Source organism: Electrona antarctica, assembly GCF_951216825.1.
Source record: "Electrona antarctica genome assembly, chromosome: 23".
Taxonomy (NCBI): Eukaryota; Metazoa; Chordata; class Actinopteri; order Myctophiformes; family Myctophidae; genus Electrona; species Electrona antarctica.
The window spans coordinates 38,239,742-38,252,241 of NC_136804.1; the positions used below are offsets into that span (position 1 = coordinate 38,239,742).

At 48.0% G+C, this 12,500-nt stretch overlaps 1 protein-coding gene across 1 annotated transcript in view; it reads left to right on the forward strand.

Moving 5' to 3' along the window:
- The first annotated feature begins 426 nt into the window (after nt 1-426).
- etv6 (ETS variant transcription factor 6) overlaps nt 427-12,500 on the forward strand; it is a 31,347-nt gene continuing 19,273 nt past the window's right edge. Inside the window, exons 1-2 of the mRNA XM_079494387.1 lie at nt 427-589; nt 8,013-8,153. Coding sequence (XP_079350513.1) covers nt 526-589; nt 8,013-8,153 — 205 coding nt within the window. The 5' untranslated portion in view covers nt 427-525. The remainder of the gene's footprint in view (nt 590-8,012; nt 8,154-12,500) is intronic.

Genomic DNA, 12,500 nt, shown 5'->3' on the forward strand with positions numbered 1-12,500 from the left:
AATGGATTGATAAGGCGGGGATCGGCTGATAGATCAGACCTCAGTTTTCCAAAATACCTCATGTTTCTATCAGTGGTGCTCAATATTTCATGTCAACGCACAGCGCACAGTATACTGTAGGCTGATTGGCTGACAGCAGTATACTGTAGGCTGATTGGGCACAGGCTGGCACAGTATATCCATTGGGTGCGTTTGTTTCGCTCCTCCAGGTTGTGTGTATATTCATTGGGTGCGTTTGTTTCGCTCCTCCAGGTTGTGTGTATATTCATTGGGTGCGTTTGTTTCGCTCCTCCAGGTTGTGTGTATATTCATTGGGTGCGTTTGTTTCGCTCCTCCAGGTTGTGTGTATATTCATTGGGTGCGTTTGTTTCGCTCCTCCAGGTTGTGTGTATATTCATTGGGTGCGTTTGTTTCGCTCCTCCAGGGCTGCAGCCGGTGTTCTGGTCCAGGGAGGACGTGGCCCAGTGGCTCCGCTGGGCGGAGAGAGAGTTCGCCCTGCGGCCCATCGCCTCGGGGTCCTTCCAGATGAACGGCAAGGCCCTCCTGCTGCTGACCAAGGAGGACTTTAGATACCGGTCACCTCACTCTGGTACTGACCGCTCTCTGTCTGTCTGTGTCTCTCTACCGCTATCTCTCTCTCTGCTGCTGACCAAGAGGACTTTAGATACGGGTCACCTCACTCTGGTACACCTCTCTCTATGTCTCTCTACCGTTCTCTGTCTCTATATGTCTCTCTCTCTCTCTCTCTCTCTCTGCTGCTGACCAAGCAGGACTTTAGATACCGGTCACCTCACTCTGGTACACCTCTCTCTATGTCTCTCTACCGCTCTCTCTCTCCCTGCTGCTGCTGACCAAGGAGGACTTTAGATACCGGTCACCCCACTCTGGTACTGACCGCTCTCTGTCTGTCTGTCTGTGTCTCTCTATCGCTCTCTCTCTCTGTCTGTCTGTACCTCTCTCTCTCTCTCTCATAAACATACAATTCCTTGTGTCAGAGTTTGGAAGTGCCTCCTGCATTATGTGCAAATTCAAAACAGGTGGAACGCATGGGCTGTTGAGTGATATTCAACAAGCACTTCCAAACTCCAGCGCAGTGTGGCACAGCGCGGTGCGGCTGCTGTCTTTGTTGTTTGGGCGAGGAAGTAAAAAAGCGGTCGGGTAAAAAAAATACTGTGGATCAGGAAGAGGAAGTTCACACCCGACCTCAACTGTCACCTGGTGACATCACAGACCAGATACAGTAGCAGGTACAGAGGCAGAGTACAGTAACAGAGACAATACATGGATAATTATAAACCCGTTTTGACCTGAGATCAGATTCTATAAATGTCTTCTACATCCTGACAGTTTTCTGAAAAAGCTATGTTTCTATGTCAGTGGTTCTTCGATTTTTCAAAAATAGCAGACCTACAAGCTCGTAGCGCGCCACTCGGTGGCGCGCTATGAGCTTGTAGATCTGCTATTTTTCAACAGCTAAAGCATAACATAATGCTGACACCAAAAGGGGTTCCCGCCCAGAATGGGTTAACAGATACAGAGACAATACACGAACATGAAGAATATGTACGATGACGCGTCGCTTATGGATCTTTAGCTTTGGGGGGGAAATAAGTGCTCAAAGCCATGCATGAGAAGACGTTACAGGACAACGATATTAACCTGAGGACGATTCTACAAAAAGTCTTCTAAATCCTGACAGTTTTCTGAAAAACCCCATGTTTCCATGTCAGTGGTTCTCCAACATTTTCATGTCAAGGATCCCAAAAATATGTAATTGGCCGCCGACCCCCATCTGGAAATATGTTGTTCCTCCCCCCATAAGCAAAGATATATTCAAAGATTTGCGCCACGATTTTTCAAAAATAGCAGACCTACAAGCTCGTAGCGCGGCACTCGGTGCCGCACTCTGAGCTTGTAGATCTGCTATTTTTCAATAGCTAAAGTATAACATAATGCTTAAAACACCAAAAGGGGTTCCCGCCCAAAATGGCTTAAAACATGGACTGAGTGAATTTTCCTTCACGACGATCATAAAAACGCAACTTAATCTCCGATGCCCACGCGTTTGACATATTAATTATGAATCGAGAAAATAGAAGTAGTAGTAGTGTGTGTGTGTGTGTGTGTGTGTGTGTGTGTGTGTGTGTGTGTGTGTGTGTGTGTGTGTGTGTGTGTGTGTGTGTGTGTGTGTGTGTGTGTGTGTGTGTGTGTGTGCGTGCGTGCGTGTGTGTGTGTGTACACATACAGTACATATACACACATATCCACACATTAATACTTCATACAGTTTCTGGAGAGATGGGGAGATGTGGAGAGATGGGGAGATGGAGAGATGGGGAGATGGAGAGATGGGGAGATGGAGAGATGGGGAGATGGAGAGATGGGGAGATGGGGAGATGGGGAGATGGGGAGATGGAGAGATGGGGAGATGGGGAGATGGAGAGATGGGGAGATGTGGAGAGATGGAGAGATGGGGAGATGGAGAGATGGGGAGATGGAGAGATGGGGAGATGGAGAGATGGGGAGATGGGGAGATGGGGAGATGGAGAGATGGGGAGATGGGGAGATGGAGAGATGGGGAGATGTGGAGAGATGGAGAGATGGGGAGATGGGGAGATGTGGAGAGATGGGGAGATGTGGAGAGATGAAGAGATGAAGAGATGGAGAGATGGGGAGATGGAGAGATGGGGAGATGGAGAGATGGGGAGATGGGGAGATGGGGAGATGGGGAGATGGAGAGATGGGGAGATGGGGAGATGGAGAGATGGGGAGATGTGGAGAGATGGAGAGATGGGGAGATGGGGAGATGGGGAGATGTGGAGAGATGGGGAGATGTGGAGAGATGGAGAGATGGGGAGATGGGGAGATGGAGAGATGGAGAGATGGGGAGATGGGGAGATGGGGAGATGGGGAGATGTGGAGAGATGGGGAGATGTGGAGAGATGGAGAGATGGGGAGATGGGGAGATGGGGAGATGGAGAGATGGGGAGATGTGGAGAGATGGAGAGATGGGGAGATGGGGAGATGGAGAGATGGGGAGATGGAGAGATGGGGAGATGGAGAGATGGAGAGATGGGGAGATGTGGAGAGATGGAGAGATGGGGAGATGGAGAGATGGGGAGAGATGTGGAGAGATGGGGAGGTGGAGAGATGGGGAGATGGGGAGATGAAGAGATGTGGAGAGATGGGGAGATGGGGAGATGGAGAGATGGGGAGATGGGGAGATGAAGAGATGTGGAGAGATGGAGAGATGGGGAGATGGGGAGATGGGGAGATGTGGAGAGATGGAGAGATGGAGAGATGGGGAGATGGGGAGATGGGGAGATGGAGAGATGGGGAGATGTGGAGAGATGGAGAGATGGGGAGATGGGGAGATGGAGAGATGGAGAGATGTGGAGAGATGGAGAGATGGGGAGATGGGGAGATGTGGAGAGATGGAGAGATGGAGAGATGGGGAGATGGAGAGATGGGAGATGGGGAGATGGGGAGATGTGGAGAGATGGGGAGATGGGGAGATGAGGAGATGTGGAGAGATGGAGAGATGGAGAGATGGGGAGATGGGGAGATGGAGAGATGGGGAGATGGAGAGATGGGGAGATGTGGAGAGATGGAGAGATGGGGAGATGGAGAGATGGAGAGATGGGGAGAGATGTGGAGAGATGGGGAGGTGGAGAGATGGGGAGATGGGGAGATGAAGAGATGTGGAGAGATGGGGAGATGGAGAGATGGAGAGATGGGGAGATGGAGAGATGGGGAGATGAAGAGATGTGGAGAGATGGAGAGATGAAGAGATGGAGAGATGGAGAGATGGGGAGATGGAGAGATGGAGAGATGGAGAGATGGGGAGATGGGGAGATGGAGAGATGAAGAGATGGAGAGATGGAGAGATGGGGAGATGGAGAGATGGAGAGATGAAGAGATGGAGAGATGGAGAGATGGGGAGATGGAGAGATGAAGAGATGGAGAGATGGAGAGATGGGGAGATGGAGAGATGGAGAGATGGGGAGATGGGGAGATGGAGAGATGAAGAGATGGAGAGATGGAGAGATGGGGAGATGGAGAGATGGAGAGATGGGGAGATGGGGAGATGGAGAGATGAAGAGATGGAGAGATGGAGAGATGAAGAGATGGAGAGATGGAGAGATGGGGAGATGGAGAGATGGAGAGATGGGGAGATGTGGAGAGATGGAGAGATGAAGAGATGGAGAGATGGAGAGATGGGGAGATGAAGAGATGTGGAGAGATGGAGAGATGAAGAGATGGAGAGATGTGGAGATGAAGAGATGTGGAGAGATGAAGAGATGGAGAGATGAAGAGATGAAGAGATGGAGAGATGGGGAGATGGAGAGATGGGGAGATGGGGAGATGGAGAGATGGAGAGATGAAGAGATGGGGAGATGGAGAGATGTGGAGATGAAGAGATGAAGAGATGGAGAGATGGGGAGATGGAGAGATGGGGAGATGGGGAGATGGAGAGATGGAGAGATGAAGAGATGGGGAGATGGAGAGATGTGGAGATGAAGAGATGTGGAGAGATGAAGAGATGGAGAGATGGGGAGATGAAGAGATGAAGAGATGTGGAGAGATGAAGAGATGGAGAGATGGAGAGATGGGGAGATGGGGAGATGAAGAGATGAAGAGATGTGGAGAGATGAAGAGATGGAGAGATGGAGAGATGGGGAGATGGGGAGATGAAGAGATGTGGAGAGATGGAGAGATGGAGAGATGGAGAGATGGGGAGATGGGGAGATGGAGAGATGGGGAGATGGGGAGAGATGGGGAGATGAAGAGATGTGGAGAGATGGAGAGATGGGGAGATGAAGAGATGTGGAGAGATGGAGAGATGGAGAGATGGAGAGATGGAGAGATGGAGAGATGAAGAGATGGAGAGATGAAGAGATGGAGAGATGGGGAGATGAAGAGATGTGGAGAGATGGAGAGATGGAGAGATGGAGAGATGGGGAGATGTGGAGAGATGGAGAGATGGAGAGATGGGGAGATGGGGAGAGATGGGGAGATGAAGAGATGGAGAGATGAAGAGATGGAGAGATGGGGAGATGTGGAGAGATGGAGAGATGGAGAGATGGGGAGATGGGGAGAGATGGGGAGATGAAGAGATGTGGAGAGATGGAGAGATGGAGAGATGGAGAGATGGAGAGATGGGGAGATGGGGAGAGATGGGGAGATGAAGAGATGTGGAGAGATGGAGAGATGGGGAGATGAAGAGATGTGGAGAGATGGAGAGATGGAGAGATGAAGAGATGGAGAGATGAAGAGATGGAGAGATGGGGAGATGAAGAGATGTGGAGAGATGGAGAGATGGAGAGATGAAGAGATGGAGAGATGAAGAGATGGAGAGATGGAGAGATGGGGAGATGAAGAGATGGAGAGATGGAGAGATGGGGAGATGAAGAGATGGAGAGATGGAGAGATGGGGAGATGAAGAGATGTGGAGAGATGGGGAGATGGAGAGATGGGGAGATGGAGAGATGGAGAGAAGATGGGGAGATGGGGAGATGGAGAGATGGAGAGATGAAGAGATGGGGAGATGGAGAGATGGAGAGATGAAGAGATGGGGAGATGGAGAGATGGAGAGATGAAGAGATGTGGAGAGATGTGGAGAGATGGAGAGATGGGGAGATGGAGAGATGGGGAGATGGAGGGATGGAGGGATGGATTGGTGGAGAGATGGGGAGATGGAGAGATGAAGAGATGGGGAGATGGAGAGATGGAGAGATGAAGAGATGGGGAGATGGAGAGATGGAGAGATGAAGAGATGTGGAGAGATGTGGAGAGGTCCTACGCACCCTCCTCAGAGCATACAGGTGTTAAATGGGGATCCTACGCACCCTCCTCAGAGCATACAGGTGTTAAATGGGGATCCTACGCACCCTCCTCAGAGCATACAGGTGTTAAATTGGGGTCCCAGAGATAGACATGCCATTAAATGGGGGTCCTACGCACCCTCCTCAGAGCATACAGGTGTTAAATGGGGGTACGCAGTACGCACCCTCCTCAGAGCATACAGGTGTTAAATGGGGGTCCTACGCACCCTCCTCAGAGCATACAGGTGTTAAATGGGGGTCCTACGCACCCTCCTCAGAGCATACTGGTGTTAAATGGGGGTCCTACGCACCCTCCTCAGAGCATACAGGTGTTAAATGAGGGTCCTACGCACCCTCCTCAGAGCATACAGGTGTTAAATGGGGGTCCTACGCACCCTCCTCAGAGCATACAGGTGTTAAATGGGGGTCCTAGGCACCCTCCTCAGAGCATACAGGTGTTAAATGGGGGTCCTACGCACCCTCCTCAGAGCATACAGGTGTTAAATGGGGGTCCTAGGCACCCTCCTCAGAGCATACAGGTGTTAAACGGGGGTCCTACGCACCCTCCTCACAGCATACAGGTGTTAAACGGGGGTCCTACGCACCCTCCTCACAGCATACTGGTGTTAAATGGGGGTCCTAGCACCCTCCTCAGAGCATACAGGTGTTAAATGGGGGTCCTACGCACCCTCCTCAGAGCACACAGGTGTTAAATGAGGGTCCTACGCACCCTCCTCAGAGCACACAGGTGTTAAATGGGGGTCCTAGCACCCTCCTCAGAGCATACTGGTGTTAAATGGGGGTCCTACGCACCCTCCTCAGAGCATACAGGTGTTAAATGAGGGTCCTACGCACCCTCCTCAGAGCATACAGGTGTTAAATGGGGGTCCTACGCACCCTCCTCAGAGCATACAGGTGTTAAATGGGGGTCCTACGCACCCTCCTCAGAGCATACAGGTGTTAAATGGGGGTCCTAGCACCCTCCTCAGAGCATACAGGTGTTAAATGGGGGTCCTACGCACCCTCCTCAGAGCATACAGGTGTGCATAAGACTTTGTTGCCTAAACTGGGGGTCCTTGAAATGAAATGGATTGAGAATCACTACCAGAGCCGTACAAACCTTCTCTTATAGACCATTATGTTTCCATCAGAGTTTGGAAGCACTCGTTATCAGTAAAGCAACCTCCTGCTGCCTCCTGCATTATGTGCTAATTATAAACAGGTGGTACGCAGGGCTGTTGAGTGATATCTAACGAGCACTTCCAAACTCCAGAATCACCTGCGAGGACACAAAGTAGCTCATAACATGTCTACGGTGGATTTTTTTTGAGTGGTGCAACCACTCCAAGGAACAGCAATGTCTGTGACGTTAACCTATGTTTGTGACTATGTTTGTGTGTGACTCATGACTCATGAGTACCAGTAGGGGCGCTGTTGTGCCAGAAACAGAGAGAGAGAGATAGTGCTGCACTGTTGCCTGCTAATGAGAGAGAGAGAGAGAGAGAGAGAGAGAGGGGGGAGGGGAGTTGCACCACTCAGTTCACACGGGTGTGATTTGTTTTTAAATTCTTTATTTACCCAGGGAAGTAGCTGAGCACAGGTGCTCATTTTCAGCAACGCCCTGCTTTTATGAAACAAACACTTTGAGGATAGAAAGAGGATAATTCAAGCTTTTCGTACAGCTGCAATGTTGGTGAGTTTGACGTTGTGTAATACAATCAGATAGGACCTTTCTGTTTGGATGAATGGGCTGTCTATGGGAAGTTGCACCTAGGTAGCACCTTGCCATTAACTTATATGGTAAGATGGCCGCGGTCTGCATATGGAGAATGGGGGGTCCCTGGCATATATTTTCAAATGGGGGTCCGCAGGCTAATGACTATCATTTTGGGGGTCCTTGACATGAAAAAGTTTGAGAGCCACTGTTTTAGGTGACATGCTGTATGACCTTTTGACCTTTGAAATCTGACCTTTGTGTTTTGTTGTATGACCTCCTGACCTTTGACCTCTTGACCTCTGTCTCCAGGTGACGTGCTGTATGACCTCCTGACCTTTGACCTCTTGACCTCTCTGTCTCCAGGTGACATGCTGTATGACCTCCTGACCTTTGACCTCTTGACCTCTGTCTCCAGGTGACGTGCTGTATGACCTCCTGACCTCCTGACCTCTTGACCTCTCTGTCTCCAGGTGACGTGCTGTACGAGCTCCTGCAGTACATTCTGAAGCAGAGGAAATCCAACATGGCCGCCTACCCGTCGGCGTACTTCCCGGGCAACTCCTTCCACTCGCTGCCACCAGAGGGCGCCCTTCAGCACCACAAACTGGAAGGTGAGCTCTAACATGAATCACAAAGACGTGAGATCTGCTCGTTTGTAATTAACCCATTTTGGGCGGGAACCCCTTTTGGTGTTAGCATTATGTTATGCTTTAGCTATTGAAAAATCACACCTGTGTGAACTGAGTGGTGCAACTCTCTGCCTCTCACTCTCTCTCTCTCTCTCTCTGTAATTAGCTCTAGGCAACAGTGCAACACTATCTCTCTCTCTCTCTCTGTTTCTGGCACAACAGCGCCACTTTTGCCCCTACTGGTACTCATAGTCACATAGCCACACAGTCACATAGGACATTGCTGTTCCTTGGAGTGGTTGCACCACTCAAAAATAGCAGATCTACAAGCTCGTGGCGCGCTACGAGCTTGTAGGTCTGACATAAAACTGTCAGGATCTAGAAGACATTTTTAGAATCTGATCTCAGGTCAAAATGGGTTAAACACATTCAATTTAATGTCCACTGATTTAGTTACGGCATTTAACACAACCGATGCCGCCACCATCTTTCAAAATAAAGGCGCTAGAGTGCCAGCAGATATGACAGATTTTACTCTGAAAGGATGCTCCCCTCCCTCCCAAAACCGGGAGGCATAATCTTCCATTCTTACCTCACGCTGATTCATCTAAAGTCTCTCTAGAAGCGTTTATATTCCAAACGAGAGGCTAAAGTCTCTCTAGAAGCGTTTATATTCCCAACGAGAGGCTAAAGTCTCTCTAGAAGCGTTTATATTCCCAACGAGAGGCTAAAGTCTCTCTAGAAGCGTTTATATTCCCAACGAGAGGCTAAAGTCTCTCTAGAAGCGTTTATATTCCAAACGAGAGGCTAAAGTCTCTCTAGAAGCGTTTATATTCCAAACGAGAGGCTAAAGTCTCTCTAGAAGCGTTTATATTCCTAACGAGAGGCTAAAGTCTCTCTAGAAGCGTTTATATTCCAAACGAGAGGCTAAAGTCTCTCTAGAAGGTTAATATTCCAAACGAGAGGCTAAAGTCTCTCTAGAAGCGTTTATATTCCAAACGAGAGGCTAAAGTCTCTCTAGAAGCGTTTATATTCCAAACGAGAGGCTAAAGTCTCTCTAGAAGCGTTTATATTCCAAACGAGAGGCTAAAGTCTCTCTAGAAGCGTTTATATTCCAAACGAGAGGCTAAAGTCTCTCTAGAAGCGTTTATATTCCAAACGAGAGGCTAAAGTCTCTCTAGAAGCGTTTATATTCCTAACGAGGCTAAAGTCTCTCTAGAAGCGTTTATATTCCTAACGAGAGGCTAAAGTCTCTCTAGAAGCGTTTATATTCCAAACGAGAGGCTAAAGTCTCTCTAGAAGCGTTTATATTCCAAACGAGAGGCTAAAGTCTCTCTAGAAGCGTTTATATTCCAAACGAGAGGCTAAAGTCTCTCTAGAAGCGTTTATATTCCTAACGAGAGGCTAAAGTCTCTCTAGAAGCGTTTATATTCCAAACGAGAGGCTAAAGTCTCTCTAGAAGGTTAATATTCCAAACGAGAGGCTAAAGTCTCTCTAGAAGCGTTTATATTCCAAACGAGAGGCTAAAGTCTCTCTAGAAGCGTTTATATTCCAAACGAGAGGCTAAAGTCTCTCTAGAAGCGTTTATATTCCAAACGAGAGGCTAAAGTCTCTCTAGAAGCGTTTATATTCCAAACGAGAGGCTAAAGTCTCTCTAGAAGCGTTTATATTCCTAACGAGGCTAAAGTCTCTCTAGAAGCGTTTATATTCCTAACGAGAGGCTAAAGTCTCTCTAGAAGCGTTTATATTCCAAACGAGAGGCTAAAGTCTCTCTAGAAGCGTTAATATTCCATAACGAGAGGCTAAAGTCTCTCTAGAAGCGTTTATATTCCAAACGAGAGGCTAAAGTCTCTCTAGAAGTGTTAATATTCCAAACGAGAGGCTAAAGTCTCTCTAGAAGCGTTTATATTCCAAACGAGAGGCTAAAGTCTCTCTAGAAGCGTTTATATTCCCAACGAGAGGCTAAAGTCTCTCTAGAAGCGTTTATATTCCAAACGAGAGGCTAAAGTCTCTCTAGAAGCGTTTATATTCCAAACGAGAGGCTAAAGTCTCTCTAGAAGCGTTTATATTCCAAACGAGAGGCTAAAGTCTCTCTAGAAGCGTTTATATTCCAAACGAGAGGCTAAAGTCTCTCTAGAAGCGTTTATATTCCAAACGAGAGGCTAAAGTCTCTCTAGAAGCGTTTATATTCCCAACGAGAGGCTAAAGTCTCTCTAGAAGCGTTTATATTCCAAACGAGAGGCTAAAGTCTCTCTAGAAGGTTAATATTCCTAACGAGAGGCTAAAGTCTCTCTAGAAGTGTTTATATTCCAAACGAGAGGCTAAAGTCTCTCTAGAAGTGTTAATATTCCTAACGAGAGGCTAAAGTCTCTCTAGAAGCGTTTATATTCCAAACGAGAGGCTAAAGTCTCTCTAGAAGCGTTTATATTCCAAACGAGAGGCTAAAGTCTCTCTAGAAGCGTTTATATTCCAAACGAGAGGCTAAAGTCTCTCTAGAAGCGTTTATATTCCAAACGAGAGGCTAAAGTCTCTCTAGAAGCGTTTATATTCCAAACGAGAGGCTAAAGTCTCTCTAGAAGTGTTAATATTCCAAACGAGAGGCTAAAGTCTCTCTAGAAGCGTTTATATTCCAAACGAGAGGCTAAAGTCTCTCTAGAAGCGTTTATATTCCAAACGAGAGGCTAAAGTCTCTCTAGAAGCGTTTATATTCCAAACGAGGCTAAAGTCTCTCTAGAAGTGTTAATATTCCAAACGAGAGGCTAAAGTCTCTCTAGAAGCGTTTATATTCCAAACGAGAGGCTAAAGTCTCTCTAGAAGCGTTTATATTCCAAACGAGAGGCTAAAGTCTCTCTAGAAGCGTTTATATTCCCAACGAGAGGCTAAAGTCTCTCTAGAAGCGTTTATATTCCAAACGAGAGGCTAAAGTCTCTCTAGAATCGTTTATATTCCAAACGAGAGGCTAAAGTCTCTCTAGAAGCGTTTATATTCCAAACGAGAGGCTAAAGTCTCTCTAGAAGCGTTTATATTCCAAACGAGAGGCTAAAGTCTCTCTAGAAGCGTTTATATTCCAAACGAGAGGCTAAAGTCTCTCTAGAAGCGTTTATATTCCAAACGAGAGACTCTCTAGAAGCGTTTATATTCCAAACGAGAGGCTAAAGTCTCTCTAGAAGCGTTTATATTCCAAACGAGAGGCTAAAGTATCTCTAGAAGCGTTTATATTCCAAACGAGAGACTCTCTAGAAGCGTTTATATTCCAAACGAGAGGCTAAAGTCTCTCTAGAAGCGTTTATATTCCAAACGAGAGGCTAAAGTCTCTCTAGAAGCGTTTATATTCCAAACGAGAGGCTAAAGTCTCTCTAGAAGCGTTTCTATTCCAAACGAGAGGCTAAAGTCTCTCTAGAAGCGTTTATATTCCAAACGAGAGGCTAAAGTCTCTCTAGAATCGTTTATATTCCAAACGAGAGGCTAAAGTCTCTCTAGAAGTGTTAATATTCCAAACGAGAGGCATTCTGAAGTCAGAAATGAAGACATTGTCCTTCTGGTCAAAACCATGGAGAGCTCCCTGGATTAGGAGTTACGATGAGACACAGACTGGTTTCTGAACTGCACACAGCCCTCCTATGAGACAGACTGGTTTCTGAACCGCCCACAGCCCTCCTATGAGACACAGACTGGTTTCTGAACCGCCCACAGCCCTCCTATGAGACACAGACTGGTTTCTGAACCGCCCACAGCCCTCCTATGAGACACAGACTGGTTTCTGAACCGCCCACAGCCCTCCTATGAGACACAGACTGGTTTCTGAACCGCCCACAGAGACACAGACTGGTTTCTGAACCGCCCACAGCCCTCCTATGAGACACAGACTGGTTTCTGAACCTCCCATGAGACACAGACTGGTTTCTGAACCGCTCACAGCCCTCCCATGAGACACAGACGGGTTTCTGAATCGCCCACAGCCCTCCTATCAGACACAGACTGGTTTCTGAACCGCCCACAGCCCTCCTATGAGACACAGACTGGTTTCTGAACCGCCCACAGCCCTCCTATGAGACACAGACTGGTTTCTGAACCGCCCACAGCCCTCCTATGAGACACAGACTGGTTTCTGAACCGCCCACAGCCCTCCTATGAGAGACAGACATGTTTCTGAACCGCCCACAGCCCTCCTATGAGACACAGACTGGTTTCTGAACCGCCCACAGAGACACAGACTGGTTTCTGAACCACCCACAGCCCTCCTATGAGACACAGACTGGTTTCTGAACCGCCCACAGCCCTCCCATGAGACACAGACTGGTTTCTGAACCGCTCACAGCCCTCCCATGA